Source organism: Scyliorhinus torazame, chromosome 7 (assembly GCF_047496885.1).
Source record: "Scyliorhinus torazame isolate Kashiwa2021f chromosome 7, sScyTor2.1, whole genome shotgun sequence".
In the NCBI taxonomy this organism is placed as follows: Eukaryota; Metazoa; Chordata; class Chondrichthyes; order Carcharhiniformes; family Scyliorhinidae; genus Scyliorhinus; species Scyliorhinus torazame.
The window spans coordinates 71,834,077-71,860,784 of NC_092713.1; the positions used below are offsets into that span (position 1 = coordinate 71,834,077).

Below are 26,708 nucleotides of genomic sequence, written 5' to 3' on the forward strand. Positions count from 1 at the left end.
AATGAATGGCTTAGATAGGGTGGATGTAGGGAAGTTGTTTCCATTAGCAGGGGAGACTAGGACCTGGGGGCACAGCCTTATAATAAAAGCGAGTCACTTTAGAACAGAGATGAGGAGAAATTTCTTCAGCCAGAGAGTGGTGGGTCTGTGGAATTCATTGCCACAGAGGGCGGTGGAGGCCGGGACGTTGAGTGTCTTAAAGACAGAAGTTGATAAATTTTTGATTTCTTGAGGAATTAAGGGCTATGGAGAGAGAGCGGGTAAATGGAGTTGAAATCAGCCATGATTGAATGGTGGAGTCGACTCGATGGGCCGAATGGCCTTACTTCCGCTCCTATGTCTTATGGTCTTATGACTTCAGGTTATATAATTTAGAATTTCACCAGTTCCTGCCATTTATGTACAGGGCATATGATATGCACTGCAGTGGGAAACTACCATTGAATTTAGAGGACGATGTTCTGAAAACAGCTGTTTAAAATAGAAGTTTGCATTATTACATACTTGTCGCAATAAAACTGTCAATGAGTTTTATTTAATGTGTAAAGGAAGAGCATGCTGCAATAAGTAATTTTCAAGCTGATATGCACAATATAACATGGGCTCATTTTAATGCAAAACTTTGCTACTTTCTCTAACCGATGGCGTAGATTGGTGTTCTCAGTACACTGGAGTTGTGAACATTTGTGAGAACGGGAATTGTTAATCAGGGCCAATTCGCACTTTGTGTATGAAACTGGGGATTGGAGACACTCTTGCACATTAGTCACCAAATGCAAGTGAGAAAAATGGGTGGAGGAAGAACACGGCTCAGGCACAGAAGGAGAAAGAAGAAAATATGAGGAGAGGGGTAGGATAGTGGTAATGTCACTGGACTAGTAACCCAGAGGCTCAAAAATAATGTTTTGGGGATATGTGTTTGAATCCCACCACAACAGCTGGTGGAATTTGAATTCAATTAATAAAATCTGGAATATAAAGCTAGTCTATGAAATGGTGACCATGATTACTATCATTGATTGTTGTAAAAGCCCAACTGGTTCACTAATGTCTTTAGGAATGGAAATCTGTCAATCTTGTCTGGTCTGGCTTACATGTGACTCCAGAGCCACAGCAATATGGTTGAATTTTAGCTGCCCTTTGAGATGGCCTAACAAACCACTCAGTTCAGAGGGCGGTTAGGGATGGGCACCAATTGCTGGCCTTGCCAGCGGCACTCACGTTCCCATGAAATAATAAAGAAAAAAAATGTACCCACAGTTGCCCATCCATAAGAGATTTGAGACAATTCTGCTAAGAATTGGGGAAAATTATGAAAAAACAAGTAAAATAGGGATCTGATCATAGGCAGACGTCTGGAGAAATTATGAGATACGAATTTGCCTATCAGTGGAAAACAAGTATTTTAGATATAAGGTTAGAGAAAACAATGGGGCTGTAGAGGTGGTAACTTCAAAGTGAAGAGATAAGGAAATGGACATGTATCAGCTAAAAAACAACTCTCAGGGTAAATAACATCAAAGGGAAAGAAAGAGGTAAACTGTAGAATCCTAACTGATGAAAGAGAGCGAGAGATCAGAACTGCAGCAAGTTGCAGATATAGTCTCCCGAAAGAAGCAGCTATTTTCTGCCTTCACTGAACCTGAAGACTTTTTCCCCAGACGTGGCCATCTTAACCTGCTTGCGGTAATTAGTTGCTGGACTAGGCACATAAAGTTACTTAAAATTAGATGTCAAAGTTCAGCTTAATGTCGGTAGTTGAGGACAAGGAATAGCTTCATATAAAATTATGTCTGTAATAGTCATCAGTATGCTTAAGTGCCATAGCATATTATAATCCTTACCGTGTGTTTTGTCTTTCTTTTAATAAATATTCTTGATAATTGTTCACACTCCGACTGGACTGTTCCTCACTGGGTTATATACCATTCCTCACATTATACCCCAAAAAACACATACAGCATTTACAAACAAGTTACCCTTCTGGGGGACTTCCGGCTGTGCAGAGCTAAGTCGCACGTTCGGCAGCTCCCGCTTGGAACAGACTTTTGGTCTCTTTTCAGGGCCCCAACGGCATTTTTTCGACATTTCCCGGTGTGGGAAGAAGACTGCAACATTCTCCCGACAATGTATGGCTTGGACCAGGAGCGGGGCGATTAAAAAAGTGGTGGTGAAGCCAAAGAAGGTGTGAGGAAAGAAGAGCAAGATGGCGGCAGGCGGGGACCAGGCAGCGTGGATGCAGTGGGCGCAGGAGCAGCAGGAGGTTATCCAGCGCTGCTTCAGGGAGCTCAAAGCGGACCTGCTGGAGCCGATGAAGGCTTCTATTGATAAGCTGCTGGAGACCCAGACGGCCCAGGGGGCGGCGATCCGCGAGGTCCGACAAAAGATCTCAGATAACGAGGACGAGATCTTGGGCTTAGCGGTGAGGCGCACGAGGCGCTCCACAAGAAATGGCAGGAACGGTTCGAGGAGATGGAGAATTGGTTGAGGCGGAAGAATCTGCGGATCATGGGCCTCCCGGAGGGGCTGGAGGGGTCGGACATGGGGGCCTATGTGGTCACCATGTTAAATTTGCTGATGGGAGCGGGGTCCTTCCAGGGGCCCCTGGAGCTGGAAGGGGCCCATAGAGTGCTGGCAATGAGGCCCAAGGCTAACGAGCAGCCGCGGGCAGTGTTGGTGCGGTTTCATCGGTTCGCTGATCGGGAGTGCGTACTCAGGTGGGCCAAGAAAGAGAGAAGCAGCAGGTGGGAGAATGTGGAGGTTCGAGTATATCAGGACAGGAGCACGGAGGTGGCGAAAAAGATGGGCGGGTACAACCGGGCGAAGGTGGTGCTGCACAGGAAGGGGGTGAAGTTTGGCTGCAGCCGGCACGTCTGTGGGTCACCTACAAGGACCGGCACCATTATTTTGAGTCCCCGGAGGAGGCGTGGACCTTTGTTCAGGCCGAGAAGCTGGACACAAACTGAGGGTCGGGATGGGTGCTCGGATGTGGGGATGGTCGGGGATTGTTGTTGTTGTGTTAAATTTTGAGGGGAGGTTCTTTGTTCTTGTTTAGTTTTGGTTCGGTGTAGGTGGTTAGGGTGGGTTGGGCACTGTTTTGATTGGGTCTGTCGGGTGGGCTCTTGGAGGGTGGCAAGTAAACAAAGTAGGGGGTGGATGGCCGGCAGGGGGGATGGGGGAGGCCCGAGTCGGGGGTGAGGCCCGAGTCGGGGGTGAGGGGTCTGGGCCCGTAAAAAGAGCTGCGACAGAGGAGGCGGGGCTGGGCAGGTGGAAAGCGCGTTTTTTTTTTCCTGCGCTGGAGGGGGTGGGGCCGGGGCGGGGAAGCGAGGGTTTTTTCCCGCGCTTGGGATGGAAGGAGGAGGCAGAGAGCTGCTGGTGGGTAATGGAGGGGGAGGGGAAGTCCCACAATGGGAGGAGTCGAAGGAGAGGCGGGAGCGACCGAGGTCAGCAGGAGTCAGCTGACTTGCGGGAGTGCAATGGGGGGGGGGGAAGCAATGCAGCTAGGGGGGGTCCTAGCTGGGGGGTGGAGGGGTGGGGGGGGAGAACCGGGTTGCTGCTGGTATGGTCAAGGTGGAGCTGTAGAGAGTAGAGGGGGTTGCGACGGGGGTCTGCCGCCATGGGGAACGGGCCGGGCATGGGGCGCGAGCGCGTGGCTAGCCGAGGAGGGGTTATGGCTAGTCGGCGGGGGAGTGGGGCGGGTAGCCCCCTGATCTGGCTGATAACCTGGAACGTAAGGGGGCTGAACGGGCCGGTTAAGCGTGCCCGGGTGTTTGCACACCTGAAGGGGCTGAAGGCGGATGTGGTCATGCTCCAGGAGACACACCTGAAGGTGGCAGACCAGGTAAGATTGAGGAAGGGGTGGGTAGGCCAGGTGTTTCATTCGGTGCTGGATGCCAAAAATCGGGGGGTGGCGATTTTTGTGGGAAAGAGGGTGTCGTTCGAGGCGTCGAGCATTGTGACAGAGAATGGCGGCAGGTACGTAATGGTAAGTGGGGGGCCTGATAATGGGGGGACGGGGGCTTTAACACGGTGTTGGATCCGGCACTTGATCGCTCCAGGTCTATGACGGGTAGGAAGCCGGCGGCGGCTAAAGTGCTGAGGGGGTTTATGGACCAGATGGGAGATTTGCAAGGCTGGGGGCGAAGGAATTTTCATTCTTCTCGCAAGTTCATAAGGCCTATTCCCGGATCGACTTTTTTGTTATGAGCAGGGCACCGATTGCGAGAGTAGAGGATACCGAGTACTCGGTGATAGCTATTTCGGATCACGCCCCGCATTGGGTAGACCTGGAGCTGGGGGAGGAGAGGGACCAGCGCCCGTTGTGCGCTTGGAGATGGGGCTGTTGGCGGACGAGGAGGTGAGTGAGCGGGTCCTAAGAAGCATAGAGAGGGACTTCCGTGTGCGGCGATGACCAGCTAAGTCGCACGTTTCGGCAGCTCCCGGCGGAACGGACTTTTGGGCTCTCAATAAGAGCCCCAACGGCAATTTTAACGGCTAAAAGCACTGTGCGGTAAACCAGAAGGGAATCCCCCCTGGATACGGATGGAAAAAGGAGAGGAAAGTGGCCGGATTGCGGTGGATCCTTTAGAGCAGCGGCAAGGAAGGCAAGCAAAAACCAAGATGGCGTCGGAAGGTGGCAGTTTAATATGGGGCCCTGAACAACACGAGTTTTTGAAACGCTGCGTGGAAGAGCTGAAAAAGGAGATGAAGAAGGAGCTGTTGGCCCCGATATTACAGGCGATTGAAGGGCTAAAAGATGAGCAAAAGACCCAGGAGCGGGAGCTTCGGGTCGTGAAGGCAAAGGTTGCCGAGAACGAGGACGATATACAGGGCCTGGTGGTGAAGACGGAGATGCACGAGGCACACCATAAACGATGTGTGGAAAGGCTGGAGGTGCTGGAGAATAATGCGAGGAGGAAGAATTTAAGGATTCTTGGTCTTCCTGAAGGTGCGGAAGGGGCGGACGTCGGGGCATATGTGAGCACGATGCTGCACTCGTTGATGGGATCGGAGGCCCCGACGGGTCCGCTGGAGGTGGAGGGAGCCTATCGAGTTATGGCGCGAAGACCGAGGGCTGGAGAAATTCCTCGAGCCATAGTGGTGAGATTCCTCCGTTTTAATGAGAGAGAGACGGTCTTAAGATGGGCAAAGAAAACTCGGAGCAGTAGATGGGAGAACGCGGTGATCCGCGTATATCAAGACTGGAGTGCGGAGGTGGCGAGAAGGAGGGCGAGCTTTAATCGGGCCAAGGATGTGCTTCATAAAAAGAAGATCAAATTTGGAATGCTGCAGCCGGCAAGACTGTGGGTCACATATCAAGGGAAGCACCACTACTTTGAAACGGCGGATGAGGCGTGGACATTTATTGTTGAAGAGAAATTGGAATGAGTGGGTTATTAAAAAAGAACGTTCGAGACAAAGTGGTGGGGCGAATATGGGGGGGCGAAGAGGGGGGGAATAAGGGGGGAAGAGAGGATTTTTATGTTGTTAATCCTGCGACCCGGTAACCTTTCTCCCTTCCACAGGTTGTGGGGGAGGGAGGAAGGGAGGTGGAGGAGTTGGGGGCGTTGACCATTGGGGGCGGGGCCAAAAGGGAAGCGCGGGCTTTGTTCCCGCGCTATGATAATTATGGCGGGAATAGGGAAGCAGGAAGGAGGGGGCGTCGCACGGTGCGAGCCAAGGTCAAGGGGGGAAGCCGAGGTCGGCCAGAGTGTGCTGACTTCTGGGAGCAACATGGGGGGTGTAACTACGCGAGTGGGGGATCTAGCGGGGGGGGGGGGTGGGAGGGGGGATTTACTGGGTTGCTGCTGCTGGGGAGAAGGGGGAGCTGGTATGGGGTGGGGTGGGCGGGGCGGGGGGGGCACCACCTGGGGGGGACACAGCTGCGTGGGAACCGGGTGATGAGCTGGGTAAAAGGGGATGTCTAATCGACAATGGGGGGGGGTAAAGAGCCCCCCAACCCGGCTGATCACGTGGACTGTGAGAGGGCTGAACGGGCCGATAAAGAGGGCACGGGTACTCGCACACCTAAAGAAACTTAAGGCAGATGTGGTTATGTTACAGGAGACGCATTTGAAACTGATAGACCAGGTTAGACTACGCAAAGGATGGGTGGGGCAGGTGTTTCATTCGGGGCTGGATGCGAAAAACAGGGGGGTGGCTATATTAGTGGGGAAGTGGGTAATGTTTGAGGCAAAGACCATAGTGGCGGATAGTGGGGGCAGATACGTGATGGTGAGTGGCAAATTACAGGGGGAGGCGGTGGTCTTAGTGAACGTATATGCCCCGAACTGGGATGATGCCAACTTTATGAGGCGCATGTTAGGACGTATCCCGGACCTAGAGGTGGGGAAGTTGGTAATGGGTGGAGATTTTAACACGGTGCTGGAACCAGGGCTGGACAGATCGAGGTCCAGGACTGGAAGGAGGCCGGCAGCAGCCAAGGTGCTTAAAGACTTCATGGAGCAGATGGGAGAATAGACCCATGGAGATTTAGTAGACCTAGGAGTAAGGAGTTTTAATTTTTCTCCTATGTCCACAAAGTTTATTCGCGAATAGACTTTTTTGTTTTGGGAAGGGCGCTGATCCCGAAGGTGAGGGGGACGGAGTATACAGCCATAGCTATTTCGGATCACGCTCCACATTGGGTGGACTTGGAGATAGGGGAGGAAAAAGAACGGCGTCCACCCTGGAGAATGGATATGGGACGAATGTCGGATGAGGGGGTGTGTCTAAGGGTGACTGGGTGTATTGAAAAGTACTTGGAACTCAATGATAATGGGGAGGTCCAGGTGGGAGTGGTCTGGGAGGCACTGAAGGCAGTGGTTAGAGGGGAGCTGATATCAATCAGGGCACATAAAGGAAAGCAGGAGAGTAGGGAACGGGAGCGGTTGCTGCAAGGAACTTCTGAGGGTGGACAGGCAATATGCGGAGGCACCGGAGGAGGGACTGTACAGGGAAAGGCAAAGGCTACACGTAGAATTTGATTTGCTGACTACGGGTACTGCAGAGGCACAGTGGAGGAAGGCAAAGGGTGTACAATACGAATATGGGGAGAAGGCGAGCAGGTTGCTGGCCCACCAATTGAGGAAAAGGGGAGCAGCGAGGGAAATAGGGGGAGTGAGGGATGAGGAGGGAGAGATGGAGCGGGGAGCGGAGAGAGTGAATGGAGTGTTCAAGGCATTCTATGAAAGATTATATGAAGCTAAGCCCCTGGATGGGAAGGAGAGAATGATGTGTTTTCTGGACCAGCTGGAATTTCCTAAGGTGGAGGAGCAGGAGAGGGTGGGACTGGGAGCACAGATCGAAATGGAGGAAGTAGTGAAAGGAATTAGGAGCATGCAGGCGGGGAAGGCTCCGGGACCGGATGGATTCCCAGTTGAATTTTACAGGAAATACGTGGACTTGCTCGCCCCGCTACTGATGAGAACCTTTAATGAGGCGAGGGAAAGGGGACAGTTGCCCCCGACTATGTCAGAGGCAACGATATCGCTTCTCCTAAAGAAAGAAAAAGACCCGCTGCAATGCGGGTCCTATAGGCCTATTTCCCTCCTGAATGTGGACGCTAAGAATCTGGCCAAGGTAATGGCAATGAGGATAGAGGATTGTGTCCCGGGGGTGGTCCATGAGGACCAAACTGGGTTTGTGAAGGGGAGACAGCTGAATACGAATATACGGAGGCTGCTAGGGGTAATGATGATGCCCCCACCAGAGGGGGAAGCGGAGATAGTGGTGGCGATGGATGCCGAGAAAGCATTTGATAGAGTGGAGTGGGATTATTTGTGGGAGGTGTTGAGGAGATTTGGCTTTGGAGATGAGTATATTAGACAGGTACAGCTGCTGTATAGGGCCCCGATGGCGAGCGTGGTGACAAATGGACGGGGGTCTGCATATTTTCGGCTCCATAGAGGGACGAGGCAGGGATGTCCTCTGTCCCCATTATTGTTTGCACTGGCGATTGAGCCCCTGGCAATAGCATTGAGGGGTTCCAGGAAGTGGAGAGGAGTACTCGGGAGGAGAAGAACACCGGGTATCTCTGTATGCGGACGATTTGTTGTTGTATGTGGCGGACCCGGCGGAGGGGATGCCAGAGATAATGCGGATACTTGGGGAGTTTGGAGAATTTTCAGGATATAAACTGAATATGGGGAAAAGTGAGTTGTTTGTGGTGCATCCAGGGGGGCAGAGCAGAGAAATAGAGGACTTACCGCTGAGGAAGGTAACAAGGGACTTTCGCTACTTGGGGATCCAGATAGCCAAGAATTGGGGTACATTGCATAGGTTAAATTTAACGCGGTTGGTGGAACAGATGGAGGAGGACTTCAAGAGATGGGACATGGTATCCCTGTCACTGGCAGGGAGGATGCAGGCGGTTAAAATGGTGGTCCTCCCGAGATTCCTTTTTGTGTTTCAGTGCCTCCCGGTGGTGATCACGAAGGCTTTTTTCAAAAGGATTGAGAAGAATATCATGAGTTTTGTGTGGGCCGGGAAGACCCCGAGAGTGAGGAGGGGATTTTTGCAGCGTAGTAGGGATAGGGGGGGGCTGGCACTACCGAGCTTAAGTGAGTACTACTGGGCCGCCAATATCTCAATGGTATGCAAGTGGATGGGAGAAGAGGAGGGAGCGGCGTGGAAGAGATTGGAGAGGGCGTCCTGCAGGGGGACTAGCCTACAAGCTATGGTGACGGCGCCGTTGCCGTTCTCACCGAAGAAATACACCACAAGCCCGGTGGTGGTGGCTACTCTGAAAATCTGGGGGCAGTGGAGACGGCATAGGGGTAAGATGGGAACCACGGTGTGGTCCCCGATAAGAAATAACCATAGGTTTGCTCCGGGGAGAATGGATGTGGGATTTGGAACATGGCAAAGAGCAGGAGTAACACAATTGAGAGATCTGTTTGTAGATGGGACGTTTGCAAGTCTGGGAGCGCTGACCGAAAAATACGGGTTGCCCCAAGGGAATGCATTCCGGTATATGCAACTGAGGGCTTTTGCGAGGCAACAGGTGAGGGAATTCCCGCAGCTCCCGACGCAGGAGGTGCAGGACAGAGTGATCTCAAAGACATGGGTGGGGGACGGTAAGGTATCAGACATATATAGGGAAATGAGGGACGAGGGGGAGATTATGGTAGATGAGCTGAAAGGGAAATGGGAAGAGGAGCTGGGGGAGGAGATTGAGGAGGGGCTGTGGGCTGATGACCTAAGTAGGGTAAACTCATCGTCCTCGTGTGCCAGGCTAAGCCTGATACAATTTAAGGTGTTACACAGGGCGCATATGACTGGAGCACGGCTCAGTAAATTTTTTGGAGTAGAGGATAGGTGTGCGAGATGCTCGAGAAGCCCAGCGAATCACACCCACATGTTCTGGTCATGTCCGGCACTGCAGGGGTTTTGGGTGGGGGTGACAAAGGTGCTTTCGAAGGTGGTGGGGGTCCAGGTCGAACCAAGCTGGGGGTTGGCTATATTCGGGGTTGCAGAGGAGCCGGGAGTGCAGGAGGCGAAAGAGGCTGATGTTTTGGCCTTTGCGTCCCTAGTAGCCCTGCGCAGGATACTGTTGATGTGGAAGGAAGCCAAGCCCCCGGGTGTGGAGACCTGGATAAATGACATGGCAGGGTTTATAAAGTTGGAACGGATTAAGTTCGTCCTAAGGGGATCGGCTCAAGGGTTCACCAGGCGGTGGCAACCGTTTGTCGAATACCTCACAGAAAGATAGAGGGAATGGAAAAGAAGAAGACAGTAGCAGCAACGGAGGGGGGGAGGGTGGGGGGGGAGGAACCAGAAGGACTCTCAGAGATGTTAGTGTAAATGTAAAATATGTATAGGTTGTTGTTCTAGGTAATTGTATATTGGACTGCTAAATTGCTAAATTGTATTTTTGGAGAGTTTTTATTTGGGACAAGGCAGTTGCCACTTAGTTTTGTTTTTTTAATTTCGATGTTGTTTATATATTATTTATTTCTTGCTTAAAACTGGCCATTGTTATTTATATTGTTATGTTACTGTAAAGGATACACAATGTACTGTCATGGTTGGCCAAAAATTTTGAATAAAATATATTAAAAAAAAAAAAAAGAAGCATAGAGAGATACCTGGAGGCCAACGATAACGGGGAGGTCCGAGTGGGGATGGTCTGGGAGGCGCTGAAGGCGGTGGTTAGGGGAGAGCTGATCTCTATTAGGGCCCACAAGGAGAGGAGAGCGCAGAGGGAGAGGCTGGTGGGGAGATGGTGAGTGTAGACAGGAGGTATGCGGAGGTGCCGGAGGAGGGACTGTTGAGGGAGAGGCGCAGCCTCCAGGCCGAATTCGACCTGGTGACCGCCAGGAAGGCGGAGGTGCAGTGGAGGAAGGACCAGGGGGAGATTTATGAATATGGGGAAAAGGCAAGTCGGATGCTGGCGCATCAGCTTCGGAAGCGGGACGCAGCTAGGGAGATTGGGTGAGTTAAGGATGGGGGGGGGGGGGGGGCGTGATAGGGGGAGGGGGGAGTGTGCCGCGGAGTGGGGTTGGCATCAATGGGGTCCTCGGGGACTTTTATGAGGAACTGTATCGGTCCGAGCCCCCACTGGAGGAGGGTGGGATGGGCCGCTTTCTGGACCAACTGATGTTCCCGAAGGTGGAGGAGGGACTAGTGGCGGGATTAGGGGCCCCAATTGGGTTGGAGGAGCTGGCCAAAGGGATAGGGAGCATGCAGGCGGGGAAGGCACCAGGGCCGGACGGTTTCCCGGTCAAATTTTACAAAAGGTCTGTGGACCTGTTGGGCCTGTTGCTGGTTAGGACCTTCAATGAGGCAAGGGGGGGGGGTTGTCCCCGATGATGTCCCGGGCACTGATCTCCTTGATCCTGAAGCGGGACAAGGATCCCCTGCAGTGTGGGTCTTACAGGCCGATTGAGAACATAGAACATAGAAAATTACAGCACAGAGCAGGCCCTTCGGCCTACGATGTTGTGCCGAACCTTTGTCCTAGCTTAATCGTAGATTATCATTGATTTTACAGTGCAGAAGGAGGCCGATCAGCCCATCGAGTCTGCACCGGCTCTTGGAAAGAGCACCCTACCCAAGGTCAACACCTCCACCCTATCCCCAAAACCCAATTTTGGACACTAAGGGCAATTTATCATGGCCAATCCACCCAACCTGCACATCCCTGGACCGTGGGAGGAAACCGGAGCACCCGGAGGAAACCCACGCACACACTGGGAGGACGTGCAGACTCCGCACAGACAGCGACCCAAGCCGGAATCGAGCTTGGGACCCTGGAACTGTGAAGTAATTGTGCTATCCACAATGCTAACGTGCTGCCCTTAAGAACAAATTAATCTACACTATATCATTCTACCGTAATCCATGTGCCTATCCAATAGCTGCTTGAAGGTCCCTAATGTTTCCGACTCAACTACTTCCACAGGCAGTGCATTCCATGCCCCCACTACTCTCTGGGTAAAGAACCTACCTCTGACATCCCCCCTATATCTTCCACCATTCACCTTAAATTTATGCCCCCTTGTAATGGTTTGTTCCACCCGGGAGAAAAGCCTCTGACTGTATACTCTATCTATTCCCCTGATCATGGAGGGATGTTTTTCTAATTGGAGGGCTGTGACCAGTGGTGTTCCACAGGGATCAGTGCTGGGACCGTTGCTCTTTGTAGTATAAATAAATGATTTGGAGGAAAATGTAACTGGTCTGATTAGTAAGTTTGCAGACGACACAAAGGTTGGTGGAATTGCGGATAGCGATGAGGACTGTCGGAGGATACAGCAGGATTTAGATTGTCTGGAGACTTGGGCGGAGAGATGGCAGATGGAGTTTAATCCGGACAAATGTGAGGTAATGCATTTTGGAAGGTCTAATGCAGGTAGGGAATATACAGTGAATGGTAGAACCCTCAAGAGTATTGAAAGTCAAAGAGATCTTGGAGTACAGGTCCACAGGCCATTGAAAGGGGCAACACAGGTGGAGAAGGTAGTCAAGAAGGCATACGGCATGCTTGCCTTCATTGGCCGGGGCATTGAGTATAAGAATTGGCAAGTCATGTTGCAGCTGTATAGAACCTTAGTTAGGCCACACTTGGAGTATAGTGTTCAATTCTGGTCGCCACACTACCAGAAGGATGTGGAGGCTTTAGAGAGGGTGCAGAAGAGATTTACCAGAATGTTGCCTCGTATGGAGGGCATTAGCTATGAGGAGCGGTTGAATAAACTCGGTTTGTTCTCACTGGAACGACGGAGGTTGAGGGGCGACCTGATAGAGGTCTACAAAATTATGAGGGGCATAGACAGAGTGGATAGTCAGAGGCTTTTCCCCAGGGTAGAGGGGTCAATTACTAGGGGGCATAGGTTTAAGGTGAGAGGGGCAAGGTTTAGAGTAGCTGTACGAGGCAAGTTTTTTACGCAGAGGGTAGTGGGTGCCTGGAACTCGCTACCGGAGGAGGTAGTGGAAGCAGGGACGATAGGGACATTTAAGGGGCATCTTGACAAATATATGAATAGGATGGGAATAGAAGGATACGGACCCAGGAAGTGTAGAAGATTGTAGTTTAGTCGGGCAGCATGGTCGGCACGGGCTTGGAGGGCCGAAGGGCCTGTTCCTGTGCTGTACATTTCTTTGTTCTTTGTCCTTTGTTCCCCCAATTGTAAACCTTGCCCTGTTGCACGCACCTATCCCTCTCCTTTACTAAAGTGAAAGTCACAGAATTGTGGTCACTATCTCCAAAATGCTCCCCCAGTAACAAATGTATCACTTGCCCTGGTTCATTACCAAGTACCAAATCCAATATGGCCTCCCCTCTGGTCGGACAATCTACATACTGTGTTAGAATTGAATTGTTAAATGTAGATGCCAAGGTGCTGGCGAAGGTCTTTTAAAAAAATATATACTTATTAAAGTTTTTAACACAATTTTTCTCCCTTACAAACAATAACCCCCCCCCCCCCCCCCCCCCCCCCACCACCCGTAACAAAAAAAAAAGAAACGAGAAATCACGCGGAGCAAGATATATACATGGCAAAATAGTATATTTACATAGCTTTGTACACTGGCTCTCTCCCGTACGTGCCAGTTTCCCCGACTCTTCATGTTATCTCTTGCTCATCCACCCCCCTAGGCAGCTCCCCCCCCCAGGTTGCTGCTGCTGCTGACCGACCTTCCTCTAACGCTCCGCGAGATAGTCTAGGAACGGTTGCCACCGCCTTTAGAGCCCCTGCGCAGACCCTCTCAAGGCGAACTTAATCCTCTCCAACTTTATGAACCCAGCCATATCGTTTATCCAGGCCTCCACGCTGGGGGGCTTCGCCTCCTTCCACATTAGCAAGATCCTTCGCCGGGCTACGAGCGACGCAAAGGCCAGGATACCGGCCTCTTTCGCCTCCTGCACTCCCGGTTCGTCCGCTTCTCCGAATATTGCTAGCCCCCAGCTTGGCTTGACCCGGACTTTCGCCACCTGCGATACTGCTCCCGCCACTCCTCTCCAGAACCCCTCCAGTGCCGGGCATGACCAAAACATATGGACATGGTTCGCCGGGTTCCCTGAGCACCTTCCACATCTGTCCTCTACCCCAAAGAACCTGCTCAACCTCGTCCCCGTCAAGTGAGCTCTGTGAACTACCTTAAATTGTATCAGGCTGAGCCTGGCATACGAGGAGGAAGAATTAACCCTACCCAGGGCATCAGCCCACAGACCTTCCTCGATCTCCTCCCCCAGTTCCTCCTCCCATTTACCCTTCAACTCTTCTACCAGCGCTTCCCCCTCTTTCATCTCCTGGTGTATTGCCGACACCTTGCCCTCCCCGACCCATGCACCCGAGATTACCCTGTCTTGGATTTCTTGTGCCGATTGCAACGGTATTCCCTCACCTGTCGCCTCACAAAAGCCCTCACCTGCATATATCTAAAGGCATTTCCCGGGGGTAACTCTAACTTCTCCTCCAGTGCCCCTAGGCTCGCAAACGTTCCGTCAATGAACAGGTCCCCCATTCTTCTGATCCCCACCCGATGCCAGCTCTGGAACCCCCCGTCTATCTTCCCCTGGGCAAACCGATGGTTACCCCTGATCGGGGACCACACCGATGCTCCCATTGCACCCATGTGCCGTCTCCACTGGCCCCAGATCCATAGCGTTGCCGCCACCACCGGGCTCGTGGTATACTTTGTCGGCGAGAGCGGCAGCGGTGCCGTCACCAACGCCCCCAGACTCGTTCCTTTGCAGGACGCCATCTCCATCCTCTTCCATGCCACCCCCTCTCCCTCCATAACCCACTTGCGGATCATCGCCACATTTGCTGCCCAGTAGTAGCTCCCCAGGTTTGGCAGCGCCAACCCTCCTCGGTCCCTACTGCGTTCCAGGAACCCTCTCCTTACCCTCCGGGTCTTATTCGCCCACACAAACCCCATAATACTCCTGCCTACTCTCATAAAAAAGGCCTTAGTGATCACGATGGGAAGGCACTGAAACACAAACAAAAACCTCGGAAGGACCACCATTTTGACCGATTGCACTCTACCCGCCAGCGAGAGCGGTAACATGTCCCATCTTTTAAAATCCTCCTCCATTTGCTCCACCAACCTCATCAGATTCAGTTTATTTTTTAAAAATATATATTTATTAAAGTTTTTTAACACAATTTTTCTCCCTTATAAACAATGACCCCCCCCCCTCGTAACAAAAAAACCGAGAAATCGCGCAGAGCAAGATATATACATGGCAAAATGATATATTTACACAGCTTTGTACACTGGCCCTCACCCCAACCCTTCATGTTATCTCTTGCTCATCCGCCCTCTCAGGCAGTTTCCCGCCCCTCCCCCTCCCCCCAAGGACGTCGCACCCGCCCCCCCCCCCCCAAAGGTTGCTGCTGCTGCAGACCGACCTTCCTCTAACCCTCCGCGAGATAGTCAAGGAACGGTTGCCACCGCCTGTAGAACCCCTGCGCAGACCCTCTCAAGGCAAACTTAATCCTCTCCAACTTTATGAACCCAGCCATATCATTTATCCAGGCCTCCAGGCTGGGGGGCTTCGCCTCCTTCCACATTAGCAAGATCCTTCACCGGGCTACTAGGGACGCAAAGGCCAGAATGCCGGCCTCTATCGCCTCCTGCACTCCCGGTTCGTCCACAACTCCAAATATTGCTAGCCCCCAGCTTGGCTTGACCCGGACTTTCACCACCTGAGATATTGCTCCCGCCACTCCTCTCCAGAACCCCTCCAGTGCCGGGCATGACCAAAACATATGGACATGGTTCGCCGGGCTCCCTGAGCACCTTCCACATCTGTCCTCCACCCCAAAGAACCTACTCAACCTCGCCCCCGTCAAGTGCGCTCTGTAGACCACCTTAAATTGTATCAGGCTGAGCCTGGCACATGAGGAGGAGGAATTAACCCTACCTAGGGCATCAGCCCACAGACCTTCCTCGATCTCCTCCCCCAGTTCCTCCTCCCATTTACCCTTCAACTCTTCTACCAGCGCTTCCCCCTCTTCTTTCAACTCCTGGTGTATTTCCGACACCTCGCCCTCCCCGACCCATACACCCGAGATCACCCTATCTTGAACTTCTTGTGCCGGGAGCAACGGGAATTCCCTCACCTGTCGCCTCACAAAAGCCCTCACCTGCATATATCTAAAGGCATTTCCCGGGGGTAACTCGAACTTCTCCTCCAGTGCCGCTAGGCTCGCAAACGTCCCGTCGATGAACAGGTCCCCCATTCTTCTGATCCCCGCCCGATGCCAGCTCTGGAACCCCCCCGCCCATCTTCCCCGGGACAAACCGGTGGTTACCCCTGATTGGGGACCACACCGATGCTCCCATTGCACCCCGGTGCCGTCTCCACTGGCCCCAGATCCTTAGCGTTGCCGCCACCACCGGGCTCGTGGTATACTTTGTCGGCGAGAGCGGCAGCGATGTCGTCACCAACGCCCCCAGGCTCGTTCCTTTACAGGACGCCATCTCCATCCTCTTCCATGCCGCCCCCTCTCCCTCCATAACCCACTTGCGGATCATCGCCACATTTGCTGCCCAGTAGTAGCTCCCCAGGTTTGGCAGCGCCAACCCTCCTCGGTCCCTACTGCGTTCCAGGAACCCTCTCCTTACTCTCGGGGTCTTATTCGCCCACACAAACCCCATAATACTCCTGCCTACTCTCTTTAAAAAGGCCTTCGTGATCATGATGGGAAGGCGCTGAAACACAAACAAAAACCTCGGAAGGACCACCATTTTGACCGATTGCACTCTACCCGCCAGCGAGAGCGGTAGCATGTCCCATCTTTTAAAATCCTCCTCCATTTGCTCCACCAACCTCGTCAGATTCAGTTTTTTGTAGGGTCCCCCAACTTCTGGCTATCTGGATCTCCAGCTACCGAAAGCTCCCCTCCGCCCTCCTCAGCGTAGGTCCCCTATCCCTCTTTCTTGGTCCCCCGCCTGTAATACAAAGAGCTCACTCGTCCCTACATTGGGCTTATAGCCCGAAAACTCCCCAAACTCCCTTAGAGTCTGCATGACCTCCACCATCCCCTCCATTGGATCCGCCACGTACAGCAACAAGTCATCCGCATATAGTGATAGCTGGCGAAGGTCTTAGCCACGAGAATTGAGGATTGTGTGCCGCAGGTCATCCACGAAGACCAGACGGGGTTCGTGAAGGGGAGGCAGTTGAACGCGAATGTGCGGAGGCTTTTGAACGTTATCATGATGCCGGCGAGGGAGGGGGAGGCGGAGATAGTGGCGGCGATGGACGCTGAGAAGGCCTTCGATAGGGTAGAGTGGGGGTACTTATGGGAGGTGCTGATGAGGTTCGGGTTTGGGGGGGCGGTTCGTCAGGTGGGTTGGGCTGTTGTACGAGGTCCCGATGGTGAGTGTGGCCACGAACAAGAGGAGGTCTGAGTACTTTCGGTTGCATCGAGGGACGAGGCAGGGGTGTCCCTTGTCCCCCCCTGCTCTTTGCGCTTGCGGTTGAACCCCTGGCTATGGCACTGAGGGAGTCGAGGAACTGGAGGGGGCTGGTGCGGGGTGGGGAGGAGCATAGGTTGTTCCTCTATGCGGACGACTTGCTGCTATATGTGGCGGACCCGGTGGGGGGAATGCCGGAGGTAATGAGGATCCTCAGGGAGTTCGGGGATTTCTCAGGGTACAAGCTCAACATGGGGAAGAGCGAGTTGTTTGTGGTTCACCCAGGGGACCAGGAGAGGGGGATTGGTGAGCTCCCACTAAAAAGGGCGGAGAGGAGCTTCAGGTATTTGGGGGTCCAGGTGGCCAGGGGTTGGGGGGCCCTGCATAGACTTAATTTCACGAGGCTGGTGGAGCAAATGGAGAAGGAATTCAAGAGATGTGGATGCGTTGCTGCTGTCCCTGGCGGGCAGGATGCAGTCAGTCAAGATGACGGTGCTCCCAAGGTTTTTGTTCCTGTTCCAGGGCCACCCCATTCTTACCCCGAAGGCCTTCTTTAGGCGGGTCAACAGGAGCATAACGAGGTTTGTATGGGCGCGAGGGACTCAGAGGGTGAGAAGGGTGTTCCTGGAGCGGAGTAGGGATAGGGTGGGGGGGGGGGGGGGTGGCGGGCCCTGCCCAACCTCTGTGGGTACTACTGGGACGCCAATGCAGCGATGGTGCGCAAGTGGATGATGGAGGGGGAGGGGGTGGCATGGAAGAGGCTGGAGATGGCATCTTGTGAGGGTACGGGTCTGGAGGCGCTGGCAACTGCCACGCCCGCCAATGAGGTATACCACGAGCCCGGTGGTGGCGGCTGCCCTCAAAATTTGGGGGCAATGGAGGCGGCATAGGGGGGAAGGGGGGCCTCGGTGTGGACCCCGATATGGGGGAACCACCGGTTTGTCCCAGGGAGAATAGATGGAGGGTTTACGGGGTGGCACAGTGCAGGGATAAGAAGGTTGGGGGACCTGTTTGTGGATGAGAAGGTCACGAGCCTGGGTGAGCTGGAGGAGAAGTACGGGTTTCCCCCGGGAAACACCTACAGGTAAGGGCGTTTGCCAGACGGCAAGTGGTGGAATTCCCGCTGCTGCCGCCACGTACGGTACAGGACAGGGTGCTCTCGGGGGCGTGGGTTGGCGAGGGGAAGGTCTCGGCAATATACCAGGTGATGCAGGAGGAGGAGGAGGCCTCGGTGGAGGTGCTGAAAGGTAAGTGGGAGGAGGAGTTGGGGGAGGAGATCGAGGAGGGGACGTGGGCAGATGCCCTAGGGAGGGTGAACACTTCCTCTTCATTTGAGGCTCAGCCTCATACAGTTTAAGGTGCTGCACAGGGCACACATGATCGGGACAAAGATGAGCCGGTTTTTTGGGGGTGAGGACAGGTGTATTAGGTGCTCAGGGAGCCCATCACACCACACCCATATGTTCTTGGCATGCCCAGCGCTGGAGGAATTTTGGAAGGGCGTAGCGAGGACGGTGTCGAGGGTGGTAGGATCCAGGGTCAAACTGGGCTGGGGGCTCGCAATATTTGGGATTGCAGAGGAGCCGGGACTGCAGGAGGTGAAAGAGGCCGGAATTCTGGCCTTTGCGTCCCTGGTAGCCTGGCGAAGGATTCTTCTTCAGTGGAAGGATGCGAGGCCCCCAAGCGTGGAATCCTTGATCAACGATATGGCGGGGTTTATTAAATTGGAGACGGTGAAATTTGCCTTGAGGGGATCGGTGCAAGGGTTCTTCAGGCGGTGGCAACCGTTCTTGGACTTCCTGGCAGAACGGTAGACAATGGTCAGCAGCAGCAACCTGGGGGGGAGGAGAATGGGTGGTTTCTATTTTCTTTTTGTTTGTCTATACTGGGGGATCGGAGGCGGTGTGTATATTTGCTATATGTTTCGGCGGGTGTTAATATATTATTTATGTATAGGGGGAGGGGGGCACTGGGTTGTTTTGTTTTGTTTTGTATGTAATTTTATTGGGTTCCTTTTACATTTTGTTGTTGATATTTTGTGAAAACTGTAATAAAAATTATTTTAACAAAAAAAGTTACCCTTCTGGGTTTTGGGATACCCTCACATTAACATCAACGTGGTTCGTAACAGTTCTCTCTGCTGACTCTTGTGAAAAATGGCCATTGTACAATGAATCTGTGCAAATGGCTTGAAAACAGCATAAGTTGCTACTTCCAGGATGAAAGGGATAAGATAGGGATAATTGGACTGGAGATTGAAAAGAAAAGATAACCTTTTGAGTTCTTCATCTTTTGGTATTAAATTTATGTTCGACTTATGTTGTGATTCTTGGTAAGTAAGTTTCATGGTTTTCGCTATTGAGTAAATATGTCTCAACAATGAAAGATCACATATTTCAGGAATCACGAATGTCACCTAAACAACTGATTATAGCAATTTGTTTCCAGAACCAGCCTCCAGTATTTTTGAAAATGTTGCCGTTGATTGTCATACGCTGTGTTTTTATCTTTAGTAACAAGATCAGAATACTTATATTTTTTTAATTCCTTTTTATTCCTTTATAGCTTTCAAGTGGAAATCCATTATATGAAAAGTATTATCGTCAGGTAAGTTATACTTTGATTTGTGATCAGAACATGTGACAGTAGCACTTGTAAATCTTTGAACACATTTAACTGTATAGACTATTCGAACAAATTATGTTGTGATAAACATTTGAATACTTGTAAATTCAAAGTCTTTTTACTCTTGAGTTTCAAAATTATTGTAACATTGTTTGCTTACAAAACAGTGTCCATAGATTGTTTCAGAGATCTACATTGTTCTGTTCCTTTTATGTTTATTTTTCTCACTTTATCGGAAGGTCTAATTCAAGTAATGATATGTTTTCACAGTTGGTATAGCTTTTGGTACCTTTCTTTTGGTACCTTTCCCAAATGACTACATCACACATGTGTCTAGACCATGAATAGTAGCAACCTATTCAACCATTGAGGACATCTACAGAGTCCAATCCTTCTTGCTACATACATATCTGCTTATATGCACTTTTTAGCAGGAGTCAGTGGATAGCAATTATGAGTGGAAAATCCAGCTGATTATTTTTTTATTTCCTCTGTGGGCCAAGAGTACTGAGATGAATTATATTGCACAGCACAGGTTCACCAGATGATGCCAGTCACAGAATTATAGAATTTACGATGCAGAAGGAGGCCATTCAGCCCATCAGGTCTGCACCGGCGCTTGGAAAGAGCACCCACTTAAGCCCTCCCCTCCACCTCATCCCCGTAACCCCACCTAACCTAAGGGTAATTTTAGTATGGCCAATCCACCTAACCTGCACATCTTTGGACTGTGGGAGGAAACTGGAACACCTGGAGGAAACCCACGCAGACACTGGGAGAACGTGCAGACTCCACACGTGACCCAAGCCTGGAATCGAACCTGGGACCCTGGCGCTGTGAAGCCGCTGTGCTACCGTGCCGCCCATTGTGCGACCATGCCGCCCAGTGATTAGAAATAAGTTATGAAGAGAGACATGAGATACTGGGAACTGGTTCATTAGAGCAGAGAAAGCTAAGAGGAGAATTGAGAAGGTTTTTATATGTTGGGATATGAACGAGTGAAAAAGAAAAGACTTGCTGGAGAGATGATGACAAGTGTTGTTGGGGCTGCATGCATCCAGGCAAGTGGCGAGCATTCCATCATACTCCTGACTTGTGCCTTATTGATGGTGGGCAGACTTAGGGGAGCCAAATTCCCAGCTTTAGGCCTGTGGCTATTGTTGTTGCAGTGTTAAGGCATGGCTGCTGGCAAATGCAGAACTGCCCAAATTCCAAATTGATACTTGAAACAGCTGCTAAAACAATTTTTGCAATTTGTATGTTATGAGGCGGTTTTCTGACCAGGAAATTATGTCTCTGACCAATTGTGATGATTTTATTTTAGAGTAAACACTTACTAAAAAATAAAAAACAATTGCACTTAAACACAAGAATGGCCTTTACGTAGTTAAAATACTTTAAAACAGTTCCAAAAGCTCTTAACATAAACTACATTCAGTTAAATATCCCTTTCCTCGACTTCCGGTGGTGGCCATGGAGGGGTAGGTCGCACATTTGATAGCTCCCGCCTGTAACGGACTTTTGGACCAATTCCCCCGATTTATTTTGGATATTATGGGATAAAGCAGTGAAGAGTGAGACAGTAAGGAGAAATCCCCCTCCGGTGTATGGAGAATTGGACCCGAAGTAGCCGTGTGATTCGACAAAGTCCTATAAGGGAGACGCAAGCAGAGCTGGTAACACGGGACAGCATGGAGGAGGGCAAGGGCTGCGGGGAGACGGCACAGTGGTCGACGAAGCAGCTGGTGAAGTTTTTCGAGGATTGCTTCGCCAAGCTGAAGAAGGACACGCTGGACCCGATTAAGGCTTCAATTGATCAAGTGGTTCAGAATCGGGAAACCCACGGGAGAGCGATCCAGGAGGTCGAACAAAAGTTGTCCGAGCACAAGGAGTATATAACCGTAAGGTGGGGATAATGAACGACCGCCAGAAAAGAATGCAGAAGAAGCTGGAGGACCTGGCGAATAGGTCCAGGAGGCAGAATCTCAGAATTGTTGGCCTCCCTGAAGGCAGTGAGGGATCGGATGCAAAGGCCTATGTGACGGACATGTTGGAGAAGTTGATGGGGGCTGGGCCGTTCCCTCGGCCCCTGGAATTGGACAGAGCGCACAGAGCCCTTGCGAGGAAGCGCAGAGCGAACGAACCGCCGAGGGCTATGGTGGTACGTTTTCACCGTTTCATGGACAAGGAACATGTTTTGCGGTGGGCCAAGAAAGAACGGAGCAGCAAGTGGGAGAACTGTGAGTTGCGCATTTATCAGCACCTGGGAGCGGATTTGGCCAAGAGGTGAGCTGGGTTCAATCGGGCAAAAACGACCCTCTTTAAGAAGGGGGTGAAGTTTGGGATGCTGTACCCAGCCCGCCTATGGGTCACACATGAGGAACGGGACTTCTACTTTGAAACGCCAGACGAAGTATGGACCTTTATTAAAGAAAAGAAACTGGAGGCGAGTTAAAAGACACTTAAGCCTTGGAGAAGTACTGTGGCAGCGATTTGTGGTGCTGGATTGTAAAATTTAAGTAGCTCTATGTGAAATAATGGGCTGTGTGGATGGTTAAAGGTTCATCTGCCTTGCAGGGACCTTGTTCGAGGCAGGGATGGGCTTTGAATTTAGTTCTGCTTTTTGGGTGACTATTTTTTCTAAAGTGATTGTTTTTTTCTGTTGTTTGTTTACTGGGGAATGTGATGCTTTTAAAATGTTTATTCTTGTGGGGGGGGGGGGGCGAAGAGAGGAGAGTACAATAGGGAGACAGACTGCTTGGTGCCAGGGGCGGGAGCTATCGAGTCAGTATGCGACACCTGACTCTCTGAAGCGCAGTGGGGTGTGGACAGGTGTTAAGCTGGAGCTAGACTTGGGGGATTGGGTTTTTAGTGTTGTTGCTAGGGGGGGAGGGGGGGAGAGCTGCTTTGCTGACAGGGGAGGAACTGTTACTAGGGGACAAATGGGAGGTCGGGAACGGCGACAGCCCGAGTGGGGACTCGAGGAAGCGGAGGGCGTGAGCTCGAGGCTGGCCTAAAAAGGGTGATGGCTAGTTGGAAGCCCCCTGTCCAGGCTGATCACATGGAACGTGAGAGGACTGAATGGGTTTGTCAAGAGGGCTCGTGTGTTCGCGCATTTGAGGGAACTGAAGGCGGACGTGGCAATGCTACAAGAGACACACCTAAAGGTTACAGACCAGGCGAGATTGAGGAAGGGGTGGGTTAGCAAAGTGTTCCACTCAGGACTGGACTCAAAGACCAGGGGGGTAGCGATCTTGATCAGCAAACGTGTGGCGTTCGAGGCAGGGAGAATCGTGTCAGACAAGGGGGTAGGTACATAATGGTGAGTGGGAAGCTGGAGGGGGTGCGGGTGGTACTTGTGAACATATATGCTCCGAATTGGGACGATGTGGAATTTATGAGGAGGGTGTTAGGTAAGATCCCAGACTTAGAGTCACATAACCTGATCATGGGAGGGGACTTCAACACCGTCATTGATCCAGAATTGGACCGGTCAAAATCCAGGATAGGGAGGAGGCCGGCTGCGGCAAAGGAATTGAAGGGTTTTATGGAACAGATGGGGGGAGTAGACCCATGGAGGTTTTCCTTTTTTTCACATGTCCACAAGGTATACTCTCGCATTGACTTTTTTATTCTGAGCAGGGCGCTAATACCGAAGGTGGTGGATACTGAGTACTCGGCAATTGCAGTGTCGGATCATGCCCCTCGCTGGGTGGATCTACGTGTTAGTGTGGAGAGAGGGCAAGCCTGCTGTGGAGACTGGATGTGGGGTTGCTAGCGGACAAGGCGGTCTGTGGGCGGGTTAACCAGTCCATCCAGAACGACCTGGAAACAAATGATACGGGGGGGGGTCTCTGCAGCGACGGTCTGGGAAGCTTTCAAGGCAGTATTCAGAGGGGAATTAATCTCGATACAGGCCTAGAGGGAAAAGGTGGAACGGGCTGAGAGGGATAGATTAGTGGAGGAGATACTCCAGGTGGACAGGAGATACTCGGAGTAGCGAGTGTGCGTACGAACCAGCTCAGGTCGGGGTGTTTAGAAGTACACCGAGGGAAGGGTGCCCCCTCCCCCCGTTACTGTTTGCTCTGGCCACAGAGCCATTGGCCATCGTATTAAGAGCCTCTAGGAACTGGAAAGGGCTGGTGGGGAGGGGGGTTGGAGCACTGGGTCTCGCTCTACGCAGATGACCTGCTCTTGTACATTTCGGGCCTGTTGGAGGGGATGGTGGAAGTAATGCGAATCTTAGGGGAATTAGGCAATTTTTCGGAGTACAAATTGAACATGGGGAAAAGCAAGGTGTTTGCGATCCAGGCAAGAGGGCAGGAGAAAAGACTGGGAGAGCTGCCGCTTAGAATGGTAGGGAAGAGCTTTCGATATCTGGGAATCCAGGTGGCCTGGAAATGGGAGGTACTACGCAAGTTAGACCTACCCCGGTTGGTAGAAGGGAAGGAGACTTTAAGAGATGGGATATGCTCCCACGATCACTGGCGGGGAGGGTACAGACCGTGAAAATGACGGTCCTCCCCAGATTTCTGTTGTCTTTCAGTGCCTCCCCATCTTCATCCCTAAGGCCTTTTTCAAGCAGGTGAATAAGATTATTTCAGGCTTTGTGTGGGCGAGTAAAACCCTGCGAGTGAAGAAAGTGTTGCTGGAGCGCAGTCAGGGGGGGGGGAAGATGGGTTGGCGCTACGGAACCTCTGCAATTACTACTGGGCGGTTAATATAGCCATGATCAGGAAGTGGGACCCCCCCCCCCGCGCGGAGCTGCTGCTGCCATTGACCAGTGTCGACCGCTCTGCCAGGGAGTCTAAGAACGGTTGCCACCGCCTGAAGAACCCTTGTACCGACCCTCTCAAGGCGAATTTCACCCTCTCCAACTTAATAAACCCCGCCATATCGTTGATCCAGGATGCCACGCTTGGGGGCCTTGCATCCTTCCACTGAAGGAGAATCCTCCACCGGGCTACCAGGGACGCAAAGGCCAGAATACCGGCCTCCTTCGCCCCCTGCACTCCCGGCTCCTCTACCATCCCAAAGATTGCGAGCCCCCAGCCCGGTTTGACCCTGGATCCTACCACCCTCGACACCGTCCTCGCTACTCCCTTCCAAAATTCCTCCAGCGCTGGGCATGCCCAGAACACATAGGTGTGGTTTGCTGGGCTCCCTGAGCACCTAACACACCTGTCCTCACCCCCAAAAAAAGGGCTCATCCTTGTCCCGGTCATGTGTGCCCTGTGCAGCACCTTAAACTGTATGAGGCTGAGCCTCGCGCACGAAGAGGAAGTGTTCACCCTCCCGAAGGCATCTGCCCACGTCCCTTCCTCGATCTCCTCTCCCAGCTCCTCCTCCCACTTACCTTTTACCTCCACCACCGAGGCCTCCCCCTCCTCCTGCATCACCTGGTAAGATTCCGAGATCTTCCCCACTCCCGCCCATCCCCACGAGAGCACCCTGTCCTATACTGTGCGTGGCAGCAGCCGCGGGAATTCCACCACCTGCCGCCTGGCAAACGCCCTTACCTGGAAGTACCCAAAGGTGTTCCCGGGGGGAGCCCATACTTCTCCCAACTCACCCAGGCTCGCGAACTTCCCATCCACAAACAGGTCTCCCACCCTTCGTATCCCTGCCCTGTGCCACCCGAAAACCCTCCACCTGTCCTCCCTGGGACGAACCGGTGGTTCCCCCACATTGGGGTCCACACCGAGGCCCCAACTTCCCCCCTGTGCTGCCTCCACTGCCCCCAGATTTTGAGGGCAGCCGCCACTACCGGGCTCGTGGAATACCTCCTTGGAGGGAGCAGCAGTGGCGCCGTTGCCAGCACCCCAGACTCGTACCCACACAGGACGCCGTCTCCAGGCTCTTCCATGCAGCCCCCTCCCCCTCCATCACCCACCTGCGCACCATCGTCGCATTGGTGGCCAAGTAGTACCCACAGAGGTTGGGCAGCGCCAGCCCCCCCATCCTTACTCCGCTCCAGGAACACCCTTCTCACCCTTGGAGTCCCTCGCGCCCACACAAACCCCATTATGCTCCTGTTGACTCGCCTAAAAAAGGCCTTCGGGATAAACACGAGGAGGCACTGGAACAGAAACCTTGGGAGCACCGTCATTTTGACTGACTGCACCCTATCCGCCAAGGACAGCGGCAGCGCGTCCCACCTCTTGAACTCCTCCTCCATTTGCTCCACCACCCTTGTGAAATTAAGCCTATGCAGGGCCCCCCAGCTCATGGCCACCTGGACCCCCCAATACCTGAAGCTCCTCTCCGCCCTTTTTCATGGGAGCTCGCCAATCCCCCTCTCCTGGTCCCCTGGGTGAACCACAAACAACTCGCTCTTCCCCATGTTGAGCTTGTACCCCGAGAATTCCCCGAATTCCCTGAGGATCCTCATTACTTCCGGCATTCCCCCCACCGGTCCGCCACATATAACAGCAAGTCGTCCGCATAGAGCTCCTCCCCACCCCTATGCTCCTCCCCATCCCGCACCAGCCCCCTCCAGTTCCTTGACTCCCTCAGTGCCATAGCCAGGGGTTCAATCGCCAGTGCGAAGAGCAGGGGGGACAGGGGACACCCCTGCCTCGTCCCTCGGTGCAACCGAAAGTACTCAGACCTCCTCCTGTTTGTGGCCACACTCGCCATCGGGACCTCATACAACAGCCTGACCCGCCTGACAAACCCCTCCCCAAACCCAAACCTCTTCAGCACCTCCCACAGGTACCCCCACTCTACCCTATCGAAAGCTTTCTCAGTGTCCATCGCCACCACTATCGCCACCTCCCCCTCCCTCGCCGGCATCATGATAACATTCAGAAGCCTCCACACGTTCGCGTTCAACTGTCTCCCCTTCACGAACCCCATCTGGTCTTCATGGATGATCTGCGGCACACAATCCTCAATCCTCGTGGTTAAGACCTTGGCCAGCACCTTGGCATCTACATTTAGCAATGAAATCGGCCTGTAAGACCCACACTGCAGGGGATCCTTATCCCGCTTCAGGAGCAAGGAGATCAGTGCCCGGGATATCGTCGGGGGCAAAGCCCCCCCCTCTCTTGCCTCATTAAAGGTCGTAACTAGCAACGGACCCAACAGGTCCATATATTTTTTATAGAATTCGACCGGGAAACCGTCTGGACCCGGTGCCTCCCCCGCCTGCATGCTCCCTATCCCTTTGGTTAGCTCCTCCAGCCCAATTGGGGCCCCCAATC

The 26,708-nt window shown here is 52.5% G+C and overlaps 1 protein-coding gene across 2 annotated transcripts in view; it reads left to right on the top strand.

Moving 5' to 3' along the window:
• The window catches only part of eps15 (epidermal growth factor receptor pathway substrate 15), a 341,920-nt gene that overhangs the window by 38,074 nt on the left and 277,138 nt on the right, over positions 1-26,708 (top strand). For both annotated transcript variants that reach the window (XM_072510904.1, XM_072510905.1), the window contains exon 2: positions 19,444-19,485. In XM_072510904.1, the coding sequence (XP_072367005.1) occupies positions 19,444-19,485 (42 nt within the window). The remainder of the gene's footprint in view (positions 1-19,443; positions 19,486-26,708) is intronic.